Source organism: Tachyglossus aculeatus, chromosome 7 (assembly GCF_015852505.1).
Source record: "Tachyglossus aculeatus isolate mTacAcu1 chromosome 7, mTacAcu1.pri, whole genome shotgun sequence".
Lineage (NCBI taxonomy): Eukaryota > Metazoa > Chordata > Mammalia > Monotremata > Tachyglossidae > Tachyglossus > Tachyglossus aculeatus.
In genome coordinates, this window is record NC_052072.1 from 15,764,613 (window position 1) to 15,781,599 (window position 16,987).

Below are 16,987 nucleotides of genomic sequence, written 5' to 3' on the forward strand. Positions count from 1 at the left end.
TATACATGCACATACACACAGATTTAGGACATAGATGTATGTATACACACACACACACACAAAGATCTTAATTCTCCTAAGTCTTTATCCCCAAGGGGTCTGAGCACCTGCAGTAATAATTATTGTAATTGTGGTGCTTGTTAATAATAATAATGGCATTTATCAAGCTCTTATTATATGCAAAGCACTGTTCTAAGCGCTGGGGAGGTTACAAGGTGATCAGGTTGTCCCACGGGGGGCTCACAGTTTTAATCCCCATTTTACAGACAAGGTAACTGAGGCCCAGAGAAGTTAAGTGACTTGCCCAAAGTCACACAGCTGACAATTGGCGGAGCTGGGATTTGAACCCATGACCTCTGACTCTCAAGCCTGTGCTCTTTCCACTGAGCTTGCTATGTACTAAGCACTGGAATAGAAACAAGACAATCAGGTCAGACACAGTCCTTGTCCCACATGGGGTTCACAGTCTAAGTAGAAGGGAGAAAAAGTACTGAATCCCCATTTTACAGATGAGGACACTGAGGCCCAGAAAAGTCAAATGCCTTACCTGAGACAATACAGCAGGCAAGTGGCAGAGCTGGGGATTAAAACCCTGGTGCACTGACTCCCAGCCCTGTGCTCTTTCCGCACTGCTTCCCCAGCAAGGGCTTTAGGAAGTCAAAGTCACTGTGAAATGGGGGTGGAGGGAGCAGGGACGAAAGGGGAAGAGAAACCAGTGAGAGTTGGAGCAGAAGTGATAAATGAAGGAAGAGCATAGTATATCCCCTCTCCGACTCTGTGTCCATCCAAGCAATGATGATAATAATGATGATGATGATGATTATGGTTCTTTCTAAGCACCTACAATATGCTGGGCACTGTGCTAAGTGCTGGGATAAATAGCCTGGATGACAGGGGTCTCCTAGCTCTGCAACACCTCAATATCAGTACCTATCCACTGCAGCAGTGAGGCCCCAAGCCAGCATATGAGGGGCTTTTGCCCCTCTCTCCACAGCTGGAAATTAGAAAAAGTGAAAGGCTCAGGATGCTGAGCGAGACCCACCTGCCCATGGATGTGCTTCTTCTGGCTAAACCTCATCCATTAGAAAGATTGATTCTGTTGGCCATGAGTGATAATACTCCCACCTCTAGACTGTAAGCTCGCTGTGGGCAGGGAATCTATTAACTCTCGTTGTCTTGTACTCCCCTAGGCGATTAATACAGTACTCTGCACACAGAAAGCACTCAATAAATACCATTGATGGACTGATCGATTAGTGCTCCAGGAGAGGTGGGAAGAGCTCAGACAGAAGTCATCAGGCCATTTAATAATTATTATTATTATTATGGCATTCATTCATTCAATCGTATTTATTGAGTGCTTACTGTGTGCAGAGCACTGTACTAAGCACTTGGGAAGTACAAGTTGTCAACATATAGAGACGGTCTCTACCCAACAGCGGGCTCACATTCTAGAAGGGGGAGACAGACAGAAGGGGGAGACAGCGTTTACTATGTGCAAAGCACTGTTCTAAGCGCTGGGGAGGTTACAAGGTGATCAGGTTGTCCTACGGGAGGCTCACAGTCTTCATCCCCATTTTACAGATGAGGTAACTGAGGCCCAGAGAAGTTAAGTGACTTGCCCAAAGTCACACACCTGACAAGTGGTGGAGGCGGGATTAGAACCCATGACCTCTGACTCCCAAGCCCAGGCTCTTGCCACTGAGACACGCTGCTTCTCTGGTACCATTGCTCAGGTATGGGAAACACAAAGCCCAGCATGCTTTGAGAGACAGGTAGGGTGTCTTTTGGATACTTATCTTCTATTTAAGCTGCTGTTAATATTTCAGCCAATATCAGTGAAGCAGCGTAGCATAGCGGAGAAGCAGTATGGCTCAGTGGATAGAGCATAGGCGTGGGAGTCAAAAGGACCTGGGTTCTAATCCCAGCTCTGCCATTTGTCTGCTGGGTGACCTTGGGCTAGTCACTTCACTTCTCTGTGCTTCAGTTCCCTCTTCTGTAAAATGGGGATTAAGATCATGAGCCCCATGTGGGACAGGGACTATGTCCAACCTGATTACCTTATATCTACCGCAGCCCTTACTACAGTGCCTGACACATAGTAAGTGCTTAACAAATGTCACCCTTAAACATTAATTTGGTTTGCCCCCCCCCCCCCACCTCCCTCCCCATCCCCTAGAGGTACATCGATGGTGGCTTCACTAGCATGCAGCCCTGCGCTGACTGGACAGACGTCATCACCATCTCTGCCTTCACCGGGCAGTATGATATCTGCCCCCGGGACTGCCCCGCTGTCTTCCACGATTTCCGGATATGTAACTGCGCTTATCAATTCTCATTGGAGAACCTGGCCAGAATGTCCCATGCTCTCTTTCCTCCTGACGTGACGGTGAGTCGGGGAGGTGGTCAGCAGGGGAGAGAAGGGGGCAGGACCTGGAGAACACGAGGTGGGAGGAGTAAGAAAAGGGGTGAGGAACCCCCTCTCCCACACTGTCCTCATCATTTTTCCTTTGGTTCTAGCTGGGCAATGTTAGGGGCACCAACAGGGAGGAGCAACACCCACCTAGGCTCTGACCGGTGATGAGGAGGTAGCATGGCCTAGTGGAAAGTAATAATAATAATAATGTTGGCATTTGTTAAGCCCTTACTATGTGCAAAGCACTGTTCTAAGCACTGGGGGGATACAAAGTGATCAGGTTGTCCCATGTGGGGTTCACAGTCTTAATCCCCATTTTACAGATGAGGTAACTGAGGCTCAGAGAAGCTAAGTGACTTGCTCAAGGTCACACGGCAGACATGTGGCGGAGCCGGGATTCGAACCCATGACCTCTGACTCCAAAGCCCGTGCTCTTTCAACTGAGCCACGCTGCTTCTCTGCTCAGGCCTGGGACTCCGGAGACCCCAGTTCTGCTCCCAGTTCCATCACTTGCCTCCCGCATTACCTTGGACAAATCACTTAACTTCTCTGCACCTCAGTTTCCTCATCTGTAAAACTGGGCTAAGATATCCCACGAGAAGCAGGGTGGATTAGTGGAAAGAGCACGGGCTTGGAAGTCAGAGACCATGGGTTCTAATCCCTGCTCTGCCACTTGGCAGCTGTGTGGCTTCAGGCAAGTCGCTTAACTTCTCTGTGACTCAGTTACTTCATCTGTAAAAGGGGGATCAAGACTGTAAGCCCCACGTGGGACAACCTGATTACCTTGTATCTACCCCAGTGCTTAGGATGGTGCTTGGCACATGGTAAGTGCTTAGCAAATACCATCATCATCATCATATCTATCCTCCCTCCCCTCTCGATTGTGAGCCCCATGTGGGACAGGGGACTGTGTCCTATCCAATTATCTTGTATCTAACCCAGTGTTTGACACACAGTAATTGCTTCATAAATATTTATCTATTTATTATTATGTAATTATCAGGACAACTAAGGATTCAAAAGGGAAGGGGAAAGTGATGACATTGACAATACTCTGCCCTATGCACCCCCTGTGCAATGACAATTTGATGGCGGGGGCTCTCATAACTACTTCCCTGGGCAAGTGGGCAGCTGTAGAAAAAGCCACAATGGCCATCCCAGCATCATAACTCTGGGTGCAAGGGTCAGATCTCCTAGGAACCTTTCCTTGTTCTTCTACTCAAGATAGAAGCATCTTGTTGCTTCACACCCCTGGGCTTAAATTAAATAATAGTGGTATTTACTAAGGGCTTACTATGTGCCAAGCCCTGTACTAAGTGCTGGGGTAGATACAAGATAATCAGGTCCCACACAGGGCTCAAAGCCTAAGTAAGAGGGAGAAGGGTATTGAATCCCCATTTTGCAGCTGAAGGAACTGAGACACAGAGAAGTGAAGGGACAGAGAAGTGACTTGCCCAAGGTCACACAGCTGGTAAGTGGCAGAGCCGGGATTAGAACCCAGGTCCTCTGACTCCTAATCCCTTGCTCTTTCTGCTAAGCAACATTGCTTCTCAAAAATGGCAGTCGGGTGGTGGGGCAGGGACTGTGTCCCACCCGATTATCTCAAATCTACAGGAGCGCTTAGTTCAGTGCTTGGCACGTAGTAAGTGCTTAACAAATACCCTGAGCCAGAGGGTCCGGGTTCGAGTCCACCCTGTGCCGCTAACCTGTCATGTGGATGTGGGCAAGTCACTTAACTTCTCTATACCTCAGTTTCCCCATTTTCCCCATCTCTCCCTACTTCACAGTGTTGTTGTGGGAGCTGACCTGAACTAATTAATGTGAGAGTGCTTTGAGAATAAAAGTGCAATAGAAAACCAAGGGACTGTTATTATTATTACTCTTATTATTGTTACTCTATCCCGCTCTCCCCTCCAGGCTCTACATGAATATTATTACCGAGGGTACCAAGATACAGTCCATTACCTGAAGCGGCTGAGTGAGTAATCCCAGGACCTGAAGCTCCCTGGAGCTCTGGATTCCTTAAATTGGGGGGATCAGGGGAAGCAGTAGGTTTCCAAAGCCCAAGTATTGAAACATCCAGCTAGAAAAAAAAAGACTCTGGAAGAGGTAGCTTAGAAAGCCCATCCAGACTCCTGCCTCTGGACAAAGGAATATCTGAACCATCCCTGACAGAAAGTCTTTCCACCTGCTTAAAAACATCTCCATGAGTGGAAACTCAATACCATCCCTTCAGGGTTTTACTCCCGTGAGAGCCAGGATTCTCTTTCTCTCTGCACTCTCTCTTGCAGCAATTTGAACCTGTTCCTCCCATTCATTTGTCTGAGAACCATTAGAAACAGCTGGTCTCCTCATAGCAATCCCTCATTGTTCATAATTAACCCCTCAACCTATGCTTTTCTAGGCTAAATACTCAACTCCTTTCACCTTTTCTTGTCCGGCATGTTTCCTTTTTTCTGAGTCACTTTTGATTTTCTTCTCTGGACCCTATCCAGTGTCTGCATAATATCATATTTAAAGAATCTTCCTTCGTTGGAACCCCATACCCTTAATGTTCTCCTACTCCCCTCAGGACTGCCCCCTGAATTTTAAAACGTTTTCTTGTTCTGCATCCCGTAGTTGCCAACTAATTTCACCCATTCTACCCCACCATCCATTATCTAATGCCAACATCCTCCCCTCTCATTTCTCCTCTCTGCTTTCCCTTTCTGTTTTGCTCAGAAATGCCTTCTGCTTGAAACTGCATTTTCTCCAAGGTTGCCTTGCCCACCCGGCCTGCCAGGCCATTCCCGGAATGCCCAGCTTCTGGACCCAGCTTCCCTACCTGAGCCTTCCCCAGGGTTGCCTTTAAGACTCAGTCCCAGGAACTTCTGGGATGCTCTTTTCGATGAACATGAAAGCAAAGAGTGTGGGGGAAGCTTAGCCCAATGAAGTCTAATTTCACCCTTTCTTCTAAGTTTATTGAAACCTTCTTACCTGTGAAAGCTGTGAAGTGCTAAAAATTACCCGGAGCAGAAGCTGAAGGAGGCAGGTGGTCTTCTGAAGTGAGAGTGGCTCCCTGAGGGGCAGACTTTTATAATGCAGGTAGGATAAGACACCAGAGAGTTAGGCCTGGCCATTTAGTTCCACATCTAACATTTAGACTCGGGAGCTGCGGGTGGGGGAAGAGATTGGTTTGTGCTGTTTGTTTTGTGTTGACATCTCTGAACCTCGTACCGTTGTGTTTGTTAGATGCCGCCAGTCTCCAGTCTCCCTCCAGGAAGCTGGCTTTTCCGCTGGTGGAAGTGTTCTCCCCAGGGAATCCGTTGCTCTCCAAGGAATGGGCTGTGGGTAGCAAAACAGGCCCAGATAGGATTCCCAGCCGTGCATCGGACTCCTGTGAACACACCTGGGAGGAGGCAGTGGAAGGGACAAGGAAGGATGGTAGCCTGCCGCCTGGGTCCCCATCCAGACTGTCTGCTCCATCACCTCCTGGGTCCCCACCCAGCTGGTCTGCTCCATCACCATCTGGGTCCCCATCCAGGCACTTTTCTCCATCACCACCTGGGTCCCCACCCAGTCTGTCCACTCCATCACCCCCTGGGTCTCCACCCAGTCTGTCCACTCCATCACCCCCTGGGTCCCCACACAGGCAGCAGGCTCCATCATCCCCTGGGTCCCCACCCAGCCAGTTCTCTCCATCACCACCTGGGTGTCCACCCAGGCAGTGGGCTCCCTCACCCCCTGGTTCCCCATCGAGGGAGTCCTCTCCATCACCGCCTGGATCCCCTCCCACCCAATCCCCTATGTCAACCACACAGCCCCCTGGATCACCACCTCTCCGGTCCCCTTCACCCCCTACCCAGAAGCCTATGCAGTCCCCAACATCTCCTGCACAGCTGCCTATATCCGTGCCTCGGTGGCTCCCAGTGTCACAGGCCCAGCCTCCCAGCTCTCCACCTCTCCAGTCACCTACAACCTCCAGCCAGCTGCCTGGCTCACCACCGCTTGGTTTTCCTGGATCGACACCCACGCATTCCCCAGGCTCACCTCCAATCTTGTCAGCAGTTGGATCGTCTGCTCCACAGTCTCCCCTGGAGCCTCCGGTCACGTGCTCTCCCCAAGGTACCGCTGTCCTCTAACTTGACTTGGGCTTTTGTGTTTTTCTCTACCCTCCTTGGAAACTGAATTTCCCAGGCTTTTTACTCAGCAGTCGGTCAAAAGCACTGGCTCATTTGGAAAGGTTGAAGTCAGAAGGAGAAAACCCTTGGTTCGGCTTGGCTTATTGGAAAGATCCCAGGCTGGAGAGTCAGGATACCTGGGTTCTCATCCCAGCTCTGCAACTTGCCTGCTGTGTGACCTTGGCAAATCACTTGAGTTCTCTGTGTTCCAGTTTCTTCATCTGCAAAATGGTGATTAAGTACCTATTCTCCCTCCCTCTTAGACTAGAGCCCCATGTGGAGCTGGGACTGTGGCCAGCCTGATGGTTTTGTATCTACCCTAGCACTTAGTACAGGCTTGGCATGTAGTAAATGCTTGGCAGTTAACAAATGCTATTATTATCATTATTATTGCTATCATTATTATATAATACAATTATATAATAATATAAAACCCTCCGGGAACTACCTCCTCCTGGGAGCAGCCTGGGTGACTCTCTTCAGGCCAAACCAGGGGACAGGACTTGGGGGAACTTTCATCCTCACTGATGGAGGCAGCCAGATCAATCAATCAATTAGTAATAATTGTGACATTTATTAAGTGCTTACTATGTGCAAAGCACTGTTCTAAGCACTGGGGAGGCTACAGAGTGATCAGGTTATCCCACAGAGGGCTCACAGTCAATCCCCATTTTACAGATGAGGTAACTGAGGCACAGAGAAGTTAAGTGACTTGCCCAAAGTCACACAGCTGACAACTGGCGGAGCCGGGATTTGAACCCGTGACCACTGACTCCACAGCCTATGCTCTTGAGTGCTTAGTGTGTGCAGAGCACTGTACTAAGTGTTGGGAGAATACAATACAACAGAGCTGGATCTTCTGAAATACCTCCCCACTCCTACCCGAGCTCACACTCAAGTGCAGCTTCAACCCTGAGAAAGCATCAGAACAGAGTCACTATCCCTCTAGCTCCAATTCACCACCCAGGAGGAAGAACCTCTTGGGTCCCCCAAAACCCCTACTGTACTCAGCCTCCTCAAGCCCAAACCAGTGTCACAAGCATCTCACTTTCTGTGGCCAAGTCAATTCTTAAAATTAAAGTGTCTGCTTTGGACATTAATGGATAGAAAGCGTGGCCCTCAACCCATCCCCAGGGAAATGAAAAGTCTCACCCAGCCCTAGGAAGGGAAAGAATTTGCAGATTCAGCTCTGAGGAGTCCCAGGTTCTGGGTGACTCCTAGGGCAGCTGATGGCACCAGAGTTGCTTGGACTCCTCTGCTCCAAATCTGATGCTAAGAACGTGGAACAAGAAAGAGTTTGGCAGGGCAAATTCCCAGGAAGCCAGGGCACAGGTCGGAGCCACCCAGCCAAACCTTCCGGAGCTTAGTACAGTGTCTGGCACATAGTAAGCGCTTAACAAATACCACAAGTATTATTATTATTATTATTATTGTTATTATTATTATTATTATTCTGGGAACGGTGACCTCTTGGAAAGCTTACATTTAAGCGCCCCCTGTGGGAAAAATGGAGAAGTGCAGTTTCCCTGATTCCAGCCTCTAGGATGGTCAACTCTAGTTCATTCATTCATTCATTCATTCACTCATTCAATCGTATTTATTGAGCGCTTACTGTGTGCAGAGCACTGTACTAAGCGCTTGGGAAGTACAAATCGGCAACAGATAGAGATGGTCCCTACCCAACAGCGGGCTCACAGTCTAGAAGGGGGAGACAGACAGAGCACTGGACTAAGCACTTGGGAAGTACAAGTTGGCAACATGTAGAGACGGTCCCTACCCAACAGCGGGCTCACAGTCTCATTCAATTGTATTTATTGAGCGCTTACTGTGTGCAGAGCACTGAACTAAGCAATTGGGAAGTACAAGTTGGCAACATATAGAGACGGTCCCTGCCCAACAACGGGCTCACAGTCTAGAAGGGGGAGACAGACAACAAAACAAAACATGCGGACAGGTGTCAAGTCGTCAGAATAAACAGAAGTAAAGCTAGATGCACATCATTAACAAAATAAATAGAATAGTAAATATGTACAGGTAAAATAAATAGAGTAATAAAACTGTACAAACATATATACAGGTGCTGTGGGAAGGGGAAGGAGGTAGGGCAGGGGGATGGGGAGGGGGAGAGGAAGGAGGGCATTCATTCTTTCAATAGTATTTATTGAGTGCTTACTGTGTGCAGAGCACTCTGGCCAGACTAACTAATCAGTCATGAGGCCATACCAAGGGCCCACAAAGGAAACTCCTGCATTAGAAGAGAAGCAGCGTGGCTCAGTGGGAAAGAGCACGGGCTTTGGAGTCAGAGGTCATGGGTTCAAATCCTGACTCTGCCAATTAGCTGTGTGACTTTGGGCAAGTCACTTAACTTCTCTGTGCCTCAGTTACCTCATCTGTAAAATGGGGATGAAGATGGTGAGCCCCCCGTGGGACAACCTGATCATCTTGTAACCTCTCCAGCGCTTAGAACAGTGCTTTGCACATAGTAAGCGCTTAATAAATGCTATTATATTATTAGGCTCTCGAGGGAATTTCCAGAAGAGACACAGTTCTGTTTGTTTATTTGTTTTTTAAATAACGGTATATGTTTCTAAGTGCCAAGCACTGTTCTGGAGTAGATACAAGCTAGTTAGGCTGGACACAGTCCAAGTCCATATGGGGTTCACAGTCTTAATCCCCATTTTACAGATGAGGTGACAAGCATAGAGAATGGAGGTGACTTGCCCAAGGTCGTACAGCACACAAGTGGCGGAGTCAGAATTAGAACCCAGACCTATGCTCCATCTACTAGGCCACGCATCTAAGCAGCCTCTCTGGCAGCCTCTCCCCCTTGGATGGATTAGTCAGGAGAGAGTCCCAGACCAATCTGAATCCCAGCCAAGTTCTCGCTCCTTGGGACAGAAGGTCCCCTCGCTCCAGGCTGGGAAGAACCGTTATCTCTGCTTCCTCCCTTTCTTTCCCATAGCGTCCGCTGCCCCACAGCCCGGGAGGATCTCCATGCTCCTAGTCAGTCTGAAGGAGGCCGTCTCCAAGCCCTTTGTCACGTGAGTGTTCCTTGCCCAGGCGACCTGTCAGCCAGGGCACCCAGAGAAATCTGGCCGACACCATGGCTTCTTGATCAATCAGTCATTTAATCATCATCATCATCATCAGTCGTATTTATTGGGCGCTTACTATGTGCAGAGCACTGTACTAAGCGCTTGGGAAGTACAAACTGGCAACATATAGAGACAGTCCCTACCCAACAGTGGGCTCACAGTCTAAAAGGGGGAGACAGAGAACAAAACCAAACATACTAACAAAATAAAAGAAATAGAATAGGCAAAATAAAATAAATAGAATAGGATTTAATCGTACTTATTGAGTGTTTACTGTGTGCAGAGAGCACCTGATTCAGTGGTTGGGAGGGGACAGTATAACAGAGTTGGGAGACGTGATCCTCGCCCACAGTGCAGCATGACCTAATGGATAGACCATGGGCTTGGGAGTCAGAAGGACCTGGGTTCGAATCCCAACTCCACCACTTGTCTGCTGTGGGAATTTGGGCAAATCACTTCACTGGGCCTCAGTTACCTTATCTGTAAAATAATAATAATAATAATAATAATAATGGCATTTATTAAGTGCTTACTACATGCAAAGCACTGTCCTAAGTGCTGGGGAGGTTACAAGGTGATCAGGTTGTCCCACGGAGGCTTACAGTCTTAATCCCCATTTTACAGATGGAGTAATGGAGGCACAGAGAAGTTAAGTGACTTGCCCAAAGTCACACAGCTGACAATTGGCAGAGCTGGGATTCAAACCCATGACCTCTGACTCCAAAGCCTGTGTTCTTTCCACTGAACCACGCTGCTTCTCGTGGGGATTAAAATGGGAATTAAGACTTTGAGGCCCACCGGGGATAGGGACTGTGTCCAACCTGATTACCTAGTATTTACCCAGCGCTTAGAACAGTGTTTGATACATAGTAAGTGCTTATCAAATATCATCAATGTGGAATCCACTTCTACCCCCTCATTTCCAGCTGCTGCTGAAACCCTGGCTTCCTTACACAGCATAGGGCTGCAGGGCTGTGCCCATATGCCACTCATCCTCGAGAAGACCCACACTTGATTCGGTGGAGATGCCATGGGGTCCTCATAAGGAAACAGCTTTAAGGTCTCCAATGTGGTTTGGGGGGCCTGGGGCAAGTCAGCGGGAGATCCAGGTGCCATTTCCAGCTCTCCCACTGACCAGCTGGCTGATGGGGCAAGTGACTTAACCTCTCTGGACCCCAGTTTTCTCTTCTGTAAAATGAGGATATTTGTATCTGCCTCTTCCTTCCTCTCAGAGCTGCTCTGAGGTTAAAATCAATCAATCATTCAATCATATTTATTGAGTGCTTACTGTGTGCAGAGCACTGTACTAAGCGCTTGGGAAGTACAAGTTGGCAACATATAGAGACAGTCCCTACCCAACAGTGGGCTCACAGTCTAAAATGGGGAGACAGAGAACAAAACCAAACATAATAACAAAATAAAATAAATAGAATAGATATGTACAAGTAAAATAAATAAATAGAGTAATAAATATGTACAAACATATATACATATATACAGGTGCTGTGGGGAAGGGAAGGAGGTAAGATGGGGGGATGAAGAGGGGGACGAGGGGGAGAGGAAGGAAGGGGCTCAGTCTGGGAAGGCCTCCTGGAGGAGGTGAGCTCTCAGTAGGGCCTTAAAGGGAGGAAGAGAGCTAGCTTGGTGAATGGGCAGAGGGAGGGCATTCCAGGCCCGGGGATGACATGGGCTGGGGGTCGATGGCAGGACAGGCGAGAACGAGGCACGGTGAGGAGATTAGCGGCAGAGGAGCGGAAGGTGCGGGCTGGGCTGGAGAAGGAGAGAAGGGAGGTGAGGTAGGAGGGGGCGAGGTGATGGACAGCCTTGAAGCCGAGGGTGAGGAGTTTCTGCCTGATGCACAGATTGATTGGTAGCCACTGGAGATTTTTGAGGAGGGGAGTAACATGCCCAGAGCGTTTCTGGACAAAGACAATCCGGCAAAATGAGGTAACTCCTGAAAGCCTGTGGGAAAATGAAATCCCTCTCAAAATCCATCTCTCCCTACCTCACAGGGCTGCTCTGAGGATAAAATAAGGTAAACCTTGAAAACCCAAAGGAAAATCTAATCCCTCTCGAAATCCAAGCCATCATTATTGGTGGTCCAATAGGGAAAACACCCCAGCTAAACTCTCACTTTTTCCCTTTTACAGCTTTCTGGAATCCGGACATTTCTCTGAAGATCCAAACTGGGTTTTAAAGTTCTTCCAAAAGCCCAGCCAAAATCCCAGTGACAGTGGGAGCGGTTTGCCAAAACATCAGCAATCCATGGGAACAAACAAAGACAACAGTGAGCATTGCCAATGTTTCTATTACCAGAAGGAGAGAGAGGAGATTTCTGGCTTATTTGAGGAGAGAAGTGGTTGGGAAAGCTTTGTTTTGGAGCGATTTGGATGTGTTGACCAGAGGCCTAGTAGCCCAGTCCCCTGTCTCCAAGGCATCCCATTTTTAATGATCTCCAAAAGTGAGGAAACTGCAGTCTCCTTCGCAGAGCTCTAATGATCAGGGAGTACTTCCTTGTAACTAGATCTCTCCTGCTGCAGTTAAATCCCATGTCCTCTGGTCTGTTCTCAATGGAAATGGAAGACAGCCGGTCAGTTTTCTCTTTCTGACATCCCCTCCTAAGCTTGACCCAATCTCTCAGCCTTCTCTTCTCCAGACTAGAGATTCGCCATCCCTTTAAACTTTCCTTCCAGGACATTTTTCTACCACCTATCATCCTTTATTGTGATAGGCTCTAGAGAGTTTCCACTTACTCTGGTACCCCCTTAATAAGGAACCCCCAAACTGGGTTTGACCCCTCATAGTAGAAGGATGATTTTTATAGCTCCTTCATATTAAAATCCTGTTCTTTTCCTCAGTCATCATCAGTGATATTTATTGAACACTTCCTGTGTGCAGAGCACTGTACCAAGTTCTTGGGGGAATACAGTACAGCAGAGTTGGGAACCATGTTCCCTGCCCACAGTGAACTTACAGTGTAGAAGGATCCTTGATTTCCTGAACTACAGGGGTTCATCCCATGACAGACCAGAAAGGTCAGACAGGCTAGGAAGGTCTTCTGGTCTAGCCCCCAGCCTCCAGCCGGTGAATGACTAAATGGATTTTCTTAAAGATTTCCAGAGATGGAGTCCCAGCAACCTCCCTTGGTAGCCCATTTCCAGCTTTCACCCCCCTGACCTTCCGGGAGCTCTTCCTGAAGGTCCAACCAAACTCTTTTCTGCTTTAGTTGAAGTCTTGCTCCTCTTGCTTGAACCTCTGGTGAGAGAAAGAATGATGGCTTCTTCCCCAGAAAACCTCTTGTAGACTTGAAAAGAATCATTCAAGTCAACCCCACCTCAGCCTTCTCTTCTTTAGGTCAACAGTCTCCATTCCTTTAGCCACCCCATCAAACCTGCCTTTCATCCTTTCCACTCTCTGAAGTTACTCTTTTCTGGATGCTCTGGGTCCATCCAGTCCCAAAGGACTGCCTACCAGATTGGAAGCTCCCTGAGGGCAGGGATTGTGTATACTAACTCTATTGTACATTCCGAAGCACTTAGTGCATTGCTCTGCACATAGTAAACACTGAAGAAATATAACTGATTGATTGATTCCTCCAAATAAAGGATGAAAGAAACCTATTAATCCTCATTTCCAGGATACAGGATTGATTTCAATCAGTAGTATTCATCCAATGTCCTTCTAGACTGTGAGCCCGTTGTTGGGTAGGGATCATCTCTATATGTTGCCAACTTGTACTTCCCAAGTGCTTAGTACAGTACTCTGCACACAGTAAGCACACAATAAATATGATTGAATGAATGAATGAATGAATGTCCACTGTATGCAGAGCACTGTACTACTAATAATAATAAATGATCAATCAATCATATTTACTGAGCGCTTACTGTGTGCAGAGCACTGTACTAAGCGCTTGGAAAGTACAAGTTGGCAACACATAGAGACAGTCCCTACTCAACAGTGGGCTCACAGTCTAAAAGGGGGAGACAGAGAACAAAACCAAACATATTAACAAAATAAAATAGATAGAATAGATATGTACAAGTAAAATAAATAAATAAATAAAAAGAGTAATAAATATGTAGAAACATATATACATATATACAGGTGCTGTGGGGAAGGGAAGGAGGTAAGATGGGGGGATGGAGAGGGGGACGAGGGGGAGAGGAAGGAAGGTGCTCAGTCTGGGAAGGTCTCCTGGAGGAGGTGAGCTCTCAGTAGGGCCTTGAAGGGAGGAAGAGAGCTAGCTTGGTGGATTGGCAGAGGGAGGGCATTCCAGGCCCGGGGGATGACGTGGGCCGGGGGTCGATGGGGGGACAGGAGAGAACGAGGTACGGTGAGGAGATTAGTGACAGAGGAGCGGAGGGTGTGGGGTGGGCTGTAGAAGGAGAGAAGGGAGGTGAGGTAGGAGGGGGCGAGGTGATGGACAGCCTTGAAGCCCAGGGTGAGGAGTTTCTGCCTGATGCGCAGATTGATTGGTAGCCACTGGAGATTTTTGAGGAGGGGAGTAACACGCCCCGAGCGTTTCTGGACAAAGACAATCCAGGCAGCAGCATGAAGTATGGATTGAAGTGGGGAGAGACACGAGGATGGGAGATCAGAGAGAAGGCTGATGCAGCTTAAATGATGGCATTTAACCACTTAGAACAGTGCTTTGCACATAGTAAGCACTTAATAAATGCCATTATTATTAATATTAAGTACTTACTATGTGCAGAGCACTGTTCTAAGTGCTGGGGAGGTTACAAGGTGATCAGATTGTCCCACGGGGGGCTCACAGTCTGAATCCCCGTTTTACAGATGAGGTAATTGAGGCACAGAGAAGTTAAGTGACTTGCCCAAAGTCACACAGCTGATGATTGGCAGAGCCAAGATTTGAACCCATGCCCTCTGACTCCAAAGCGCATGCTCTTTCCATTGAGCCACGCTGCTTCTCAAACACTAAGCGTTTTGGAGGGTTCAGTAACATTAATAGACATGCTCTACTGGAGGAAACAAACAATAAAGTAAATTGCAGATAGGAGGAAGCAATACAGAATATAAGATATTCTATAAACTTCTCTACTTCAGATTTATGTACCTACGCAAAGATATGTACCTAATTAAAAAGTGTGTGTGGGAGTTGGGGGCCAGTGGTGAGGCAACTCAGAAGTGCTGAAGTGAAAGTGGGATTGGGAGAAGCAGCGTGGCTTAATGGAACAAGGCACAGGCTTGAGAATCAGAGGTCATGGGTTCTAATCCCTGTTCTGCCACTTGTCAGCTGTGTGACTTTGGGCAAGTCACTTAACTTCTCTGGGCCTCAGTTCCCTCATCTGTAAAATGGGGATTAAGACTGTGAGCCCCACATGGGACAACCTGATGAACTTGTATCTGCCCCAGCGCTTAGAATGGTGCATGGCACATAGTAAGCACTAAACAAATACCATCATCATCATCATTATTATTTGACTGACCTCCACTAGAGGATCAAGATAAACTCCAACTCCTGATCAAACCCTCTTCCCTTACTGTGCTACCCTTCAACACACTGCCTTAATCGCCCCTTCTCTCTACTCTCTTCGTTTCCCACTACCCTTCCCTTGTGAAATAGTTTGATTATCTCAACAGGCCTCTGGCTCAGACTTCCTCTCCAGGAATACAGCAGAGCCCTCTCTCCCCTCTCCACACCCCCACTCCTTTTCCTGTCCCAAACGTGCCTTGTCCCCAGTGGACCCTGAGGTTCTAGCTGCCACTAGCCATGCCCGCTCTGTCTTCAGGGCTGCCAGGAATCCCCTCTCTAGAATATAGAGCTCTTGCTTCCATCATCTTCTACCACCCCACCCAAAGTGTGAGCTCTCTTCCCTCCGAGCTCTGACAGTCTTCCCCTGGGATTCTAGGAGTTGAGTCCGACCACACAGCTGTGGACTCAGATCCCCTGCCTCCAGTCAGCTCCACTTAGAGCTCAGGGGCTGCCCAGGTTTTCTAGATGCTCTTTGAGGATGTCTTAGCATGGAAATAAAGCCAGAAAGTTGTCAAAGCCTAGACCTGCTCCCAAACCACAGAATCTGTTTCCTTTTTTCTAGGTAACAGCCAAGGCCAAAATGAATCCTGAAAGAGAAAACAAAGCATCCTTTCCTGGCTCCTAACCTCGGCATGGCTTTGGGTCCTGGGGCCGGCAGCTCCTCCCGCAGTTTGGATCCTCACTCTGTGGACTCCCAACTTTTGTGACACTTTTGTTCCCCTGAGGCCTCAAGAAAGCCTCTGGGGCAGATGGGGCTGGGGCTCAGATGCAGGATGGTTAATTGTTCGCCAGGCAAACCAGGGATCTTGAATGACACCTGTTCCTTGGCTTTGCAACCAGGAGATTGGCTTTTTTTAACTTCCTAAGGAAATCTTTATGGAGGGACTAGAAAGGCCGGCCAGCATGGCTGTTCCTTGGGATCGGCGCTGGCAGGATTGGTGGGGAAAGGGAAAGGGGGGCACGAGCAGGAGGAGTTCTCTGACCCCTTCAGGAAGGCGTTACCAGACAGTTCTGCCACTGCACCAGGCTTGGCCACTCCCAGACATTCCCAACACTCAGGGACCCTTCAGGACTGAGTAAGCCCAATTCTTGCACTGCCCTGTTCCCCTTCAAGGTGAAACTCCCTTATTTTCTGCACTATTGAAGTGGAGGAGGAAGGGTCTGGGAAGAGGAAGGACCAAACCAATAAGCCACCTTGTCCCTAGCAGACTCCCACTCCCACATATGCCAGCTTGTAGCACAGTAGCTGGGATGGGCGAAGGGAAAAGTTCCTAGACACCCAGCATAACTCTGCTCTGGCCAGAGAGACTGGAGCAGACATTACCTCTTCGACCAAGCCCTACAGGTTCAACCACCCCTTCCCTTATCTCCCACTTCCACTCCCTTCCTGACTGCCCCCAATGCTACACTGGCAGGGCAAAGTCCCCCCCCACCCAACCCACCAAGCCCCAACCCCCCTTGAGAATATCTCTGGGATCTCCAGGAGACCTTCTGGGTTTCCAAGAGACACTCTCTGCAATCTCCTGGAGTCTCTCTGGGGTCTCTGGAAGTCTCTCTGAGGTTCCTGAATCTCTCTGGGAGTCCCTCTGTGGTCTCCAGAAGACTCTCTGGAGTCTCTAGGAGTCCCTCAGGGCTCTCTGGAAGTCTCTCTAGGGCCTCCAGGAGTCTCTCTGGGGTCCTTGGGAATCTCTCTAGAGTCTCTGGCAATCTCTCTGCAGGTGTCTACTAGCCCCAGTTCCCCAGAGACCAGCCCCTGCATGCCAGGAGCATGTGTTTAGCAAATCATCTAATGTAATGTTAGAGCAAATCAGATGAC

At 48.4% G+C, this 16,987-nt stretch overlaps 1 protein-coding gene across 1 annotated transcript in view; it reads left to right on the forward strand.

Moving 5' to 3' along the window:
- Positions 1-16,590, forward strand: part of PNPLA1 (patatin like phospholipase domain containing 1) — a 37,160-nt gene extending 20,570 nt beyond the window's left edge. The window contains exons 4-9 of the mRNA XM_038749397.1: positions 2,180-2,389; positions 4,334-4,394; positions 5,648-6,520; positions 9,539-9,617; positions 11,822-11,958; positions 15,734-16,590. Of these exons, the coding sequence (XP_038605325.1) occupies positions 2,180-2,389; positions 4,334-4,394; positions 5,648-6,520; positions 9,539-9,617; positions 11,822-11,958; positions 15,734-15,762 (1,389 nt within the window). The 3' untranslated portion in view covers positions 15,763-16,590. The remainder of the gene's footprint in view (positions 1-2,179; positions 2,390-4,333; positions 4,395-5,647; positions 6,521-9,538; positions 9,618-11,821; positions 11,959-15,733) is intronic.
- The last annotated feature ends 397 nt before the right edge of the window (positions 16,591-16,987 follow it).